Source organism: Pelobates fuscus, chromosome 5, assembly GCF_036172605.1.
Source record: "Pelobates fuscus isolate aPelFus1 chromosome 5, aPelFus1.pri, whole genome shotgun sequence".
NCBI lineage: Eukaryota > Metazoa > Chordata > Amphibia > Anura > Pelobatidae > Pelobates > Pelobates fuscus.
Genome location: NC_086321.1, coordinates 150,598,772 through 150,612,933, shown reverse-complemented (window position 1 = coordinate 150,612,933; position 14,162 = coordinate 150,598,772). Strand labels below are relative to the sequence as shown.

The 14,162-nt window shown below is 40.1% G+C and overlaps 1 protein-coding gene across 1 annotated transcript; it reads right to left on the bottom strand.

Moving 5' to 3' along the window:
• Nucleotides 1-4,552: 4,552 nt before the first annotated feature.
• Nucleotides 4,553-13,794, bottom strand: GSC2 (goosecoid homeobox 2; the record flags this gene model as incomplete). The annotated part of the gene is made up of 4 exons (XM_063456423.1): nucleotides 13,470-13,794; nucleotides 11,231-11,475; nucleotides 10,296-10,352; nucleotides 4,553-4,582 (listed from the first exon to the last, which is right to left on the bottom strand). Coding segments are annotated over exons 1-4 (657 nt in total), but the record flags the coding sequence as incomplete, so codon positions are not given.
• Between the last annotated feature and the right edge of the window lie 368 nt (nucleotides 13,795-14,162).

Here is a 14,162-nt window from a genome sequence, read left to right as displayed (position 1 = left end):
TATATCATGCTATTAGAAAATTTTAATTAATTTATATTAATTAAATGAAATCAGTATAATTACCAGTTAAGTAGATATTTTCTCATCAGATATTCTCAGGTAGCTAAGTGTCAAGGAATGTTTCTTTCTCGCTCTGACTCTGCTTGCTTCTTACTGCTTCCTCTGCATCCCTTCTCTTGATTTGCATACCCCTGCTTTCTCTCTTGATTCCCCTCTCTTCCCTTTGTCTTAACTTTTAAAGGGAAAGATTCTCTGTTTGTCACTAGATAATAGACCAATAGAAACACTAGAGGTGTGCTTACCTTCCAAATAAAAATTTAGTATTTGGTCTATAGAGGGCAGTCTCATCCCACTAAACATACCTATCCAGGAAAGAGTTAACTTTTCCTGGTGGCTATTTTGACGTCATTTTGGTTTATCTTTATAGTTGCTATAATTTAAGTTTACTCGTCAGATCAAACAGTTTTCTTGAATTTTCTTCAGACTATGTGTCTCCAATTCCTACTGTAATTTCTAATATGACAGTTCGTAAACTAATTTTGACCCCTTCAATACAATGGGAATCTTGTACATATAGAAAGTAAAATTTAATTATTTAATCTTCTCTGTCACAAATGTCTGGGTTTAGAATTTATTCCATTCCATTAGCATTTTAGACAGCCTCTTATCACTTGGTTTGTTTATACTATACATTCCTTTAGCTCTGGAAAAGTGGTTAGTTTTACAGAAAGGATAGAAATTTTGTGTCTCTTTGTTAACTTTGAAAATAACAAAATGGAGTCTGGTCTGTTCAGATTGACTCAGAATATACACTTTAATTTCTATCATAGCACAAAATGTCTGCCGATATAAATACCCTGACAGCATGTGACTGTCTGCCTGTAACGGTGTGTGACTGTATGCCTGTAACTGAGTGTATGACTGTCTGTCTTTAACTGAGTGTGTGACTGTCTGCCTGTAAATGTGTGTGTGGGGCTGCAGGGATTTTGTAGAAGGGGGCAAGGGTTTTGTATTGGGACAGGAGTCTTTATAAGGGGGGATAAGCAGGGGATTTGTGGAAGGGGGTTACGGGGGTTTTGTAGACGGGGTTAGTACAGGATTTGTAGAAGGGGGCAGGACGGGGGTTTTGTAGGAGGGGGCGGGGCAGGACAAGGGTTTTGTAGGAGGGGCTGACAGCGGCTTTGCAAAGTTTACAGATTGTAATAAAAAAATAAATCATTTAAACATTTTTACAGGTTTTTTTTATTGGGGGGGGGGGAAGCAGGGGGGTGCCAAGCACAGGATCCGCCCCGGGTGCCAAATGCTCTAGGTACGCCCCTGATTGGCAGGCAGACTGACGTGCATTTAAACCAGGCTGATCATCCAATTCTTTGTGCAGACATGCCCCCTCTTTCTTCACCCTTTTGGGCCATTCTGGTTGCATGATTCATGTCAGTGGCCCATCCTTTTACCCCGCCCACCAAAATCCTGCTTCACCAGACTTGCTGTTAGGGGTTATGGATTTACTTAAAAGATGAAAGCGAGAGATTAGCATAGGGTATGTGTTTTCGTATAGCTATATCCTGTGAGTTTTCCTCCAGCCCCACCTCCACCAGATACATGATGTTAGGGAGGTATAACTGTTTTAATGTTTTCTGTCCATAGGATTCTGTATTTAGGCCCATCATAATTGTCAGTCCAAGGCGTGATGGGCTCTTAATCTGGCCCTGCATATCTATACCATTCTCCTCCCCTTTCATTCTTCCCTTCACTTTTCTCTCTTTCCTTTTATGTACCACTTTTTATTTATTTCCCTTCACACAAATTGGCCCATTCTTTTTTTTTTTTTCTATCTTCCTTCCATCTCTACTTGTACATTGTTGTACATGGTTAAATAGTTTTCCCATTTTATCCTCCACCCCTGGATCTAGCACCCTGCTCTGGGTATTATACACATGAAACCAAATATATCCATGCAATACTTTTCTACCCTTACCTTGTGGTACAATGTGTAGCTCAAGTAGGTTCACAGAAATAATTAAGTTAACATATTCAATTAAAACTTACTGTTGATTGTAGAATATAAAAACAATGTGAAATAGAAATATATATATATATAACCCCAACAGTGTAAACAATAGTGTAGAGACAACTCACCAACTGTAAGTTAGATAACAAAGCTTGTCCCATTTTTCACCATGCAGGGTGCTTAGTCATAAGCTATGACAAAACCCTCTCAGATTTGCTCAGATAAAAGAGATGAAACCACAACTGTGAAATTAAATGCAGTTAAGAAGAAAATGGTGAGGAAAAATGTAACCCTAAAATGACTGTAGAAATAAGAGGACAGAGTCTTGGTACTTACACCAGAAGAAATATAAAATCAAGAAGTTTTTACAATGTTCCTCTTTTCATATAGTTTATCTGTTACAATGTGGCTGTGGAGCCCAATACGTGGGCAGAACAACACGCAAACTGCATATTAGAATACGGGAACATTTTAACAAGAAAATTGATCACAGTGTCCCCAGACACTGTAATGCATGTCCAGCTTTTCAGTGGCACAATTTTATAGCCATAGGGATAGATAAGATGACAATAAATTGGAGAGGAGGCAATAGATCTTTAGGGCTTGCTAAAAAAGAAGCTCACTGGATCTTTAATTTAAAAACTCTCAAATCAGGTCTGAATATGGATATAGATTTGGCTGGTTTCATTTAACTCTTTTCTCTTTTGTCTGATTTCTGTTTATATAACTTTTTTACTGTATATGGATGGATTACCACCTGGCATTTTCAAGGATAGTCTATATTTTATATATATATATATATGAAACAAGGGGTTTTGGCTGCACTCACCTGAACATGCATAAATGGGGGTGCTGCTGGGGGCCAAATTATACAATACACAAGATCCAGCGCACTCACCTATCCACTAAACAGCAACTTCAATGTTGAAAGATTTTTTTATTTTTTTTTAAAACACCTAATCTAGGGAAAAATAATGGGGGTTTAGTTACATTATATGATCATACATTGTTTTGTTTTGTTTTTTTAAAAAGCAGAAAATCTCAAAAACAAATAAAATCTTTCAACATTGAAGTTGCTGTTTAGTGGATAGGTGAGTGCGCTGGATCTTGTGTATTGTATAATTTGGCCCCCAGCAGCACCCCCATTTATGCATGTTCAAGTGAGTGCAGCCAACCCCCCCTTGTTTCATATATATATATATATTTGGGAGTCTAGCCAACTCCTTGGTTTTGTACCCCTCCCTGTCACAGGTGCCTCATCCCAGGGCCCTATTTAGCCTCGTACTGCAGAGAGCCCCAGATGGATCTTTTTCCCCAAGTAAGTGGGTTAATCTCATAAGAGCAGACATTAGGCTGTTAGTGTAGGACCTGCCAAAGATGGGGTACATTGACGTTGTGGCAGGCTTATGCAATGTATGATCATATAATGTAACTAAACCCCCATTATTTTTGCCTAGATTAGGTGTTTTAAAAAAAAATCTTTCAACATTGAAGTTGCTGTTTAGTGGATAGGTGAGTGCGCTGGATCGTGTGTATTGTATACAGTTGCAAGAAAAAGTATGTGAACCCTTTGGAATGATATAGATTTCTGCACAAATTGGTCATAAAATGTGATCTGATCATCATCTAAGTCACAACAATAGACAATCACAGTCTGCTTAAACTAATAACAGACAAAGAATGAAATGTTGCCATGTTTTTATTGAACACACCATGTAAACATTCACAGTGCAGGTGGAAAAATGATGTGAACCCTTGGATTTCATAACTGGTTGAACCTCCTTTGGCAGCAAAAACTTCAACCAAACGTTTCCTGTAGTTGCAGATCAGACGTGCACAACGGTCAGGAGTTTCTTGACCATTCCTCTTTACAGAACTGTTTCAGTTCAGCAATATTCTTGGGATGTCTGGTGTGAATCGCTTTCTTGAGGTCATGCCACAGCATCTCAATCGGGTTGAGGTCAGGACTCTGACTGGGCCACTTCAGAAGGCGTATTTTCTTCTGTTTAAGCCATTCTGTTGTTGATTTACTTCTATGCTTTGGGTCATTGTCCTGTTGCAACACCCATCTTCTGTTGAGCTTCAGCTGGTAGACAGATGGCCTTAAGTTCTCCTGCAAAATGTCTTGATAAACTTGGGAATTCATTTTCCTTCAATTATAGCAATCCGTCCAGGCCCTGACGCAGCAAAGCAGCCCGAAACCATGATGCCCCCACCACCATACTTCACAGTTGGGATGAGGTTTTGATGTTGGTGTGCTGTGCCTCTTTTTCGCCACACATAGTGTTGTGTGTTTCTTCCAAACAACTCAACTTTGGTTTCATCTGTCCACAGAATATTTTGCCAGTACTGCTGTGGAACATCCAGGTGCTCTTGTGCAAACTGTAAACGTGCAGCAATGTTTTGTTTGGACAGCAGTGGCTTCCTCTGTGGTATCCTCCCATGAAATCCATTCTTGTTTAGTGTTTTACGTATTGTAGATTCGCTAACAGGGATGTTAGCATTTGCCAGTGACTTTTGTAAGTCTTTAGCTGACACTCTAGGATTCTTCTTCACCTCATTGAGCAGTCTGCACTGTGCTCTTGCAGTCATCTTTAAAGGGCCACTCCTAGGGAGAGTAGCAGCAGTGCTGAACTTTTTCAAATTTGTCTTACCGTGCACTGATGAACAGCAAGGCTTTTGGAGATATTTTTATAACCCTTTCCAGCTTTATGCAAGTCAACAATTCTTAATCGTAGGGCAGGGCAGCTGTAAGCAACACCTCCAATCTCATCTCATTGATTGGACTTCAGTTGGCTGACATCTCACTCCAATTAGCTCTTGGAGATGTCATTAGTCTAGGGGTTCACATACTTTTTCCACCTGCACTGTGAATGTTTACATGGTGTGTTCAATAAAAACATGGCAACGTTTCATTCTTTGTGTGTTATTAGTTTAAGCAGACTGATTGTCTATTGTTGTGACTTAGATGATGATCAGATCACATTTTATGACCAATTTGTGCAGAAATCCATATCATTCCAAAGGGTTCACATACTTTTTCTTGCAACTGTATCTATCTCTATCTCTATATATATATATATATATATATATATATATATATATACATTTTTATACAAATATTTTGTATATATCGTTTCAATTTTTTTCGATATATATAGTTTTTATGCCCATGTGTTCATGTATATTTGTAATTTTTTTAGCCATATACATACTCCCCATGATTCATATGCCTGTTTATAATCCGTTCATAGCCTGTACATATTTGTTAAGTGAACTGGAACACACAATAGAATGTATCTTTGTGCATGTCTGTTTATATTTAGGTTGTTTGTTTTAAGTTAGAAGTAGTTCGTGTGCATGTGCAATCTGATCCGCACGTACACATGCGCAAGTTTTATTCAGTGTGTCAGACAGATATAGCCGAAAGCTGGAAATTACACCAGTCTACAGGAAGTGAATATTGTGTTCCACGGTGGAACACACTCGACTGCCAGCTGATCGAATGTCTGAAATTAGGAGGTATATATAAACTGAGAAGCGGTTACAGTGTCCCAGATCCCTGAGGACGAAACGCGTTAGATGTTTATTTGGGACTATTACTTGTTTTATTTGTTTTACTATTTTCACTTATTGGCTATTGTTCCTGCTCCATCAAGCCCATACGAGTGTGCTGTTTTCAAGGTCCACCTTGGGTGGAGATATGTCTGAACATACTGCCATCTTGTAAGTGCATTTTTAATCATTAAAAGCGTTGTTTTTACTTTATCACGCTATTGGCTTTCCTCCTTTCTATAATCTACAGCTGCAAGTTAAAGCACAACCAGACGTACGTTTACCCCTTTTTTAGGGAGACAAGCTTGAATTTACCAACGTCTTATATGCTATTTATATAACCAGGTGGTATTTATCTTCTTAAAGTGTGGAGCTTGTCCTTTTCTTTTACTTTGTATAAGTGTATGTTAATCTGTTTGGCCGAGGAGACTGAGGCTCCAGGCTTCCCTCTCCTTCATGTGTGTGTGTCCATTCCTGCCTCCCAGCAAGGCGCTCAGCAAAGTCAGCATGGAGGAAGTAACCTGAACTCACTTCCTTCCAGCAGGCCATGGGAGAAAACAAATGCTGTGACTGGGGCCCGGCCCTGAATCTTTGACAGACCTGGTGTATGTAGTTTTAATGCTAAATAGAGTCTCCAGCAGCCCGTCCTCCACTTCATACCTCCTAATTTTCAAATGGACAAAGAGGGACACACGTTAATGTAGGGGTGGGGCTATCTTGAGAAATATATGCAACTAAAATGTAATTTAGAACAAGAATAATGTGTCATATACACAGACTGATTTCTGAACACATTTGTCATAGTTTAATTGCTGTGGAACTCTAATATACACACGTAGTTACCTAATGAGGAAGCATTAGCCTGTGCAGCAATGCTAGGCTGTATTTGGCTGAGAGTGCCACGTGACTCTTAAACCAATTCAATGAGATGAAATAGAGTTCCTACACAGTATGCCTTTAATCATTATTTCAGATATTAATATATTATTTCTGATACTTAAAAAACATGTTTGAAAAAATAATGAAATTTTTCCTTTTGACAGCATTTAATCTTTGAACTAATCCACTGCTGCAGACTTGCAGAAATATATTTTCCCTTATATTTTCTAGATCAATGAGGTAGAAGGTTAACTACAATGCAAAATAAAAGATTGTGATTATGCCACTGGCCCATTCCATGTACTATAGGAATTAATTCATATTTGCCATTTCATGTAAAATAAAATATAACACTGATTTATACAAAGCAAATCTGTGTTTATTTTCTTTATATTAAAGGGACACTATAGTCACTAGACCAACCACAGCTTAATGTAGTTATTCTGGTGAGTATAATCATTCCCTTCACGCATTTTCATGCAAACACTTTTTCAGAGAAAAGGCAGTGTTTACATTGCCTCCTAGGGACACCTCCAAGTGGTCACAACTCAGATGGCCACTGGAGGTGCTTCTTGGGGCAGTGCTGCACAGTAGGCAGCACTGCAGTTCAGCATCTCCACGATCTGCATGGAGATGCTGAATTTTCTTAATAGAGATGCATTGATTAAATGCATCTCTATAAGGAGGTGCTGAAGGGCCAAAACGGTGTTTAGCCCCGCCCCCATCCAACCTCCTTGTCGATTTCAGCCAATCCAATGCTTTCGCTATGGGACGCATTAGACTCCATTATAATCTTTAATGGGGCCATGAGAGGACTCTTACTAACATACAGTTTACAAGTGTGTGCAATAAATATTCTTGAAAACATTTTAAAAAATTGCGGGTGTTTTTTTACATTTTAAAGGTGGGGGAGGGCCAAAACAGGATCCACCCCGGGGGTCAAATGCTCCAGGTACTCCCCTGTGTGTATCTGTGTATGTGTCAATGTGTTTCTGTGTGTGTGTGTCATAGGCGTGCGCAGCCCATTGCATTAGGGTGTGCACCCTAAAGCACAAGCACACGCGGCGTGTATATATATATATATATATATATATATATATATATACACACACACACACACACAGCTGTGTGTGTGCTGTGTGAGGGTGCTGTTAGTGCGATGTGTGTGTGAGGGTGCTGGTAGTGTACTATGTGGGTGAGGGTGTTTGTGTGTGCGTGCTTGTGAGGGTGCTGTGAATGTACTGTGTGTCAGGGTGCTGTTTGTGTGTGTGTGTGTGCACTTGTGAGGGTGCTGTAAATGTACTGTGTGTGAGGGTGCTGTTTGTGTGTGAGGGTACTGGTAGTGTGCTGTGTGTGTGTTTGTTAGGGTCCTGTTTGTGTTTGTGAGGGTGCTGTTTGTGTAATGAGTGTGAGAGTACTTTGTGTTTGTGAGGCTGCTGTGTGTGTTGGTGCTGTGTATGTGTGTGGGTGATGTGTATGTCTGTGGGTGCTGTATGTGTGTGGGGGCTGTATGTGTGTGGGGGCTGTATGTGTGTAGGTGCTGTATGTGTGTAGGTGCTGTGTATGTGTGTGGGTGCTGTGTATGTGTTTTGGTACTGTGTATTTGTATTGGTGCTGTGTATGTGTGTGGGTGCTGTATGTGTGTGGGTGCTGTATGTGTGTGAGTGCTGTGTATGTGTGTGGGTGCTGTGTATGTCTGTGAGTGCTGTGTATGTCTGTGGGTGCTGTGTATGTCTGTGGGTGCTGTGTATGTCTGTGGGTGCTGTGTATGTCTATGGGTGCTGTGTATGTGTATGGGTGCTGTGTATGTGTGTGTGTGCTGTGTATGTCTGTGGGTGCTGTGTATGTCTATGGGTGCTGTGTATGTCTGTGGGTGCTGTGTATGTGTGTGTGTGCTGTGTATGTCTATGGGTGCTGTGTATGTGTGTAGGTGCTGTATGTGTGTTGGTGCTGTGTATGTGTGTGTGTGGGTGATTGTGGGGGGTGGAGGTGGGGGTGATTACTTAATATCCCCCCTCCCTTCTTACTTTATGTAGGGAGGGGGGATCTTTCCTTGCTGCTTTCCCTGGTGGTCCAGTGGAGGTGGGGGCAGATCAGTTATCCCCCCCTCCCTTCTTACCTTATGCCTGGGAGGGGGGATCCTGCGGCTGCCATCCATCCCTGGTGGTCCAGTGGAGAGTGAACTCTAGCCCCGCAGGGCTAGAGTTCACTCACGCGAGATCTGAGCGTTGCCGCGGCAATGCTCAGATCTCGCGAGAGGAACCCGGCGGAGCTGCTGGCAAGAGCTCCGCTGGTCCTCTCCTGCCTCCCTCCCTGCATGTGAGCCGGTGAGGGGAGGCTGAGAGCAGAGCCGGCGCTATCCGAGCGCCGGCTCTGCATGAGCCGGCAGGGGAGATCCTGAGATCTCCCCTGCCGGTCTCAATACATAGCGCGTGCCGCGGGGATTAGGGTGTGCCCAGGCACACCCGGCACACCCCGTGCACACGCCTATGGTGTGTGTGTGTATCTGTGTCAGTCAGTGTGTATTGTTGTGTATCAGTGTGTATGTGTATCAGTGTCAGAATATGTGTGTATCTTTGTGTGTGTCAGTTTGTATGTGGCCTTAATAATGTGCTGTTTATTTATTTTTATATTTTTGCCTGCTCAAATCTTTATAGTTTTTGCATTAAAAAAATGTTTTTGCAGAATGCTGCAACATAAGCCAGCCTATTTTGCTCCGCCCCTTCACTCCAGAAGAAGATTACCTTATCATTTGCATGCATACAGCTCAGCCACTGATAGTACTGAATGATCTGAACAACGAACCAACCCACATTAGAAGAAGAGGACATGCAGGAAAGCGTATAGTAAGGATATCACTACCTGTTTATAGTTTCTTTGACTGTCTACAGTCAGGTTGTGAATTAAATGACCAGGATAGATAGGCATAGCTTTACTTGGAGGATAAACCACACCTCTGCTTACCTCTACTCCTCCATCCTTGTTCTGAGCTCCCTGCTTTGCCTCTAGTCCCTCTTCTCTGATCCCTTCCTGTTTTCCCACTTCTTTAGTTATCACACTTGTATTTCTCATTTTTGTCTTTTTTTGTCCCCCCCCCCCGAAAACTCATCTAGGGTCTATTAACATTAAAAAAAAAAAGTTTGTTCATGGATTTCAAACCATGCCCTTATTAAAGTTTTTGTTCATATTTTTTTCTCTTAATTTGACTGATACCTACCTGCATGCCCAATGACGAGTGAGGAACTTCTGAAATTATATGTAGCCACACGATTTGTGATTTATTATCCATTGTAGCGACACGCTGTACTTTTTGTTTGTACTTGACTTTATTAAGAAAGCATGATTGATACGCACAAAACTAAATAAGGAAAAACTGTATTCAAAACACTTTGGCCTTTTACACATATCTTGCCACCATAATGTGAAATTACGAATTTAATTAAAATAACTATTTTATTCAAGACTTTAGCATTTCTTATGCTGAACAAATTGTGTAGTTTGAATAGATGCATGGACAGAAGGATCAACAACATTGAAGGCTTGTATGGTTAGTAAGGTGAGTAAGAAAAATATGCAGTTAAACATTTTGCTTGCTGGTCATACAATTCTAACAAAGACGGTTTTGCACAAAGAGAAATTGTGGATCCGAGTTCTAAAAGTGGGTAAGTGCTCCTCTTTCAGCACTTTAATCCAGAATTGCTTTCTGTACAAAACATTTCTGCTCTCTGTTAACAGCTACAACTAGATTGTATAATTCTGCACAGATCCATTTGTTGAATTTATATCTTTGACTGATGCTTTAGAGTCATTAGCAGGACTCGTTCCTGTCCGTTGTTCCTTGAAGGATGATTACCGAAGAAGTCACTCTCTTTTGTCTTCTCCATTTGGCTCTGCGGTTCTTAAACCATACCTGAAAATGTGAAGATGTAATTATGCACACTATCACATCACAGTTGTCATAACTAGACTTTTAAATCCCTTTAAACTTTAATTAATGACATGTTACAACCTCCTAGCCATCTGGTTTTATTGTCTACAAAAACAAAAACAACAAAAAAAAGGAAATAGAGGACCATTAGAAGTATAAAATACATATACAGCTGCAATCATGTAACAACAGTATTGCTGTTGCCTATAAAAACAAAAAAATTATAAATTCATGGCACTGGTGACAAACTAGAATTAAAAGAGAGATCCTTTTATTTTTTAATCTTTGGTGAACAATACAAATATTTTGAGGATTACATCCTTTCCATATTGAAAATGGACAAGGATACTGAGACATTTCTACAAGGTCAACTTAGGTCTTTATTACCAGACTGGACTCTTGCTGCCATCACTGTTGAGGACTTAAAAAATAAAACTTGCTTAACGGGTTACTCCAAGCACCATGACCACTTCAGTGATTTGAAGTGGTGATGCTGTCTGGTGTCTGTACGTGCAGAGTTTCACTCTGAAATGCTGTACAAACTGAGTTTAACTCCTCTGCTATTGAAGGTGTAACTCCATATCCGGCAGTGTTATTGGAATGTCATCAAAAAGCGTGTCACTGGACCACCAGGGAGTTTTGGAGCCCAGCAGGGACCCACATATTGTGGCAAGCCAGTTCGGTAATGTGGCTAAATGGTTTGTCCCATTACTGGAAAACCAGGCCAGGGTCATTGAACTCTTCCACACTTCATCCAAATCTCCCCTTTTTCTCTATGTTTACAAATATTCTTTATTTTCATTTTTACAATAAGCAGACTCTCACTCTCATTTCCTTGTTACAATCTATCATCCGTGTACCTCCACTCTCTCTTCTCTGAGCTGAATCCTGCCAGCCAGCTGTTCTCGAGCAATCACATCTGGATACTGGTTGTGGTGGAACGTTTCTTCCAGTGCCTGCAGCTGCTCCTCTGTGAAGATAGTACGATGTCGCCGTGTCCGACGCTGAGCTAGTGGCTGTGTGGGGAATATTGTGGATCTGTCATGGACTATTTCATTGCCAGGAATAGTGTGTAGCATTCTCAGAGGCCAATTTAGCTTTGAGGCTGAAAGACAGGTTTAGGGAGTAAGGAAGGAGACTGGCAGGAAGGAGACTGGCTCAAGAGTATTGCACTATTATAGTCATTCAACCGTACAAAAGTTAGTAGGCAGAGATGTTCAACAATACAGAAGAAAAGGGGCAAAATTACATGGAGATACATGTTGGGATAAATACAGAGATATTGGTACAATGTAAAAATCTGAATCTGACCACTTGATTGTGAGTCAACAATAGTAAGCTACAGAAGAAATAAGATAATATTGGAAAGACAACATTATAAAAGACAAAATATTAAGGAGCCTGTTCACATAAGGCTGATTTAACCTGAAATTGAATCCAAACAAATGTGATAATTATCATTTGACATTATTTTTTTTAACATATCTCTTTAGAAATGTACACACCTATCATTGAGATGAAGTGATTATGGTGCCCAGAGTGGTCCTTGCAGCTCTGGAGACCTGCAGAAGCCTGATGACAATCACCTCAACACTCATGTGATAATGAATGACTTAGAAATATGCACAAAATTGACATTAGCCATTATAGAAGTCTTGTTCTGATACCCAAATGACGCTGCCGGAGTTGGAGTTACACCTCTGGCAACAAACAGGTTAAATAGTGAAATGCTGCAAATACAGACTCCAGGCACTGTGACCAATTGAAATCACTGAAGTGATCATGGTGCTTGGTGTAGCCTTTTAAGAAGCCGGGGAAATGAATCATATATTTATGTAAAAGCCTGGCAAATAGACTACACAGTAGTTAGACATTTTTTTTTTAGTTTGTGTTGCCCATTAAGTCATATATGTGAGGCAGTTAACACTTAATTTAAATATATAACTTTTTCAATTAGAGAGCTCTGTCTTACGCTAAAAAGTAAAGCAAATAAGTATGAGAAATAGCCCAATGACGGATATAAAAATTAATTAGATGTCCTTAATTAGATGTCCTGGAAAAAATATAGCCTTCATTTGGTTTTTAAGATTTTCCTAGCCATTTGACTTTGCATATTTGCAATCTGTAATTTTGCAATCTGTAATCAAGTACTATAAACCTACCCAATAATTTCTTCAGCTGTCAGAATGGATGTGGCAGGCTTGTGATTGACATTTAGACAAAGGAACTCATTTTGACTGACGACATTTAGACAAAGGAATTAATTTGCTAAGCAGAGAATTGGGGGCAAATTGAAAAAAGGTGTTTCAAAATACAGAATAGAATAAACGCGTTTTCTCATCCTAGCAAATGTGTCCTAAACAAAGTAATTCCTTTGTCAATTCATAACAATTCACTGTTTAGTAAATAAACCCCATATGACCAGAGAAAATGAGAAGGATACTAAACCAGTTAAAACAGTGACTATGTAACAACTGAACAATGATTCAAGTCATTATTTTTGCTACAGAGCTCATCCTGATGGTTCAATATCACTAGATGATGGAATTTTCACACTCAAACCTCTGTCCCAATAATGAATAAACCATGCATAAACACAGCTACATACACAAGTTAACATTTCTCAAATTTACCTTTAATTTGAACTTCTACTGCAAACTAAAACTGTCCAACAAGCAGAAAAGAACTATGTGAATGGATAAGGTTATTCACTAAAGTAAGAATTGTCAGGAATTCAAAGTGAATTGCACGTGTAAGGCAAACATATTAAAAATGGGAAAATTTGCAAATTTCGCTGTGCTTTCACTTTGGCTATTTTGCCCTAAATTGGAAGTTAAGGACAGTTCTCACTTTCATAAAAACCCTGTAAGTGTTATACTCTCCATTATAATTTTACTGAGATGTCCAACACTTCTAGGCAATAACTATCCAGGGATAGGCAACCTTCGGCTCTCCAGATGTTGTGGACTACATCCCCCATAATGCTCTTACACACATAATGCTGGCAAAGCATCATGGGAGGTGTAGTCCAAAACATCTGGAGAGCCGAAGGTTGCCTATCCCTGAACTATACAGATTTAAGAAGGTTCCTGTACTCACCAAACCATGCTGTTTCCTGTGCAGAGCGATGGTTCGAGTGTGAGCAACAGCAACAGTTGCAGACAGTTACCACTGGCTCATTGTTGGGGGCAAGATCTCCCAAACACTGCTCCTTCTGAACCCACGAAGACTGTTTTGGGCCGCCTGTTGGATCCTCTGTCTTTTCAGGTGAGGGAAGTGACAGAATACTTTCAATGGAAAAGGAACGCTGAATTCGTTTTTTAACACTGTCCTTGGTGGGTGACATGGTGAAAGTCTGATACTTCACTCCACCTTCTGGACCATGTCTCTGTGGTTGAACACCAGGCCTTTTAAAACACCTCATCCCTGTTGCTCACCAAGAGACCCCGTTTACCAATAATACTTTCAGCTTAAAGCATTTTCTTTTCATGCCCTGACTTTCCTGTATTTTAAATACCTTCCCCCTTATTCTCCTAAAGCCTCTGTGTTATAACTCAGACCATTTTATGAAAGTAAAAAAAAATAAAAAGAAAAAATGAAAGCTTCCATAATCCCCCGGACAGAAATGCTAAACCCCTGTGAATACGATAACTGGCCTTCTAATCTCAGCGCGTTTTGTTCGCTGTGAGTTGTGAATCTGAGATCTTGTTAATCCAAACGGAGGTGGGAAAAAAATAAAAATCTGCTCTCTGCATCTGGAGCACCAGGCAGATTGTGTGATGGCCATTGTGT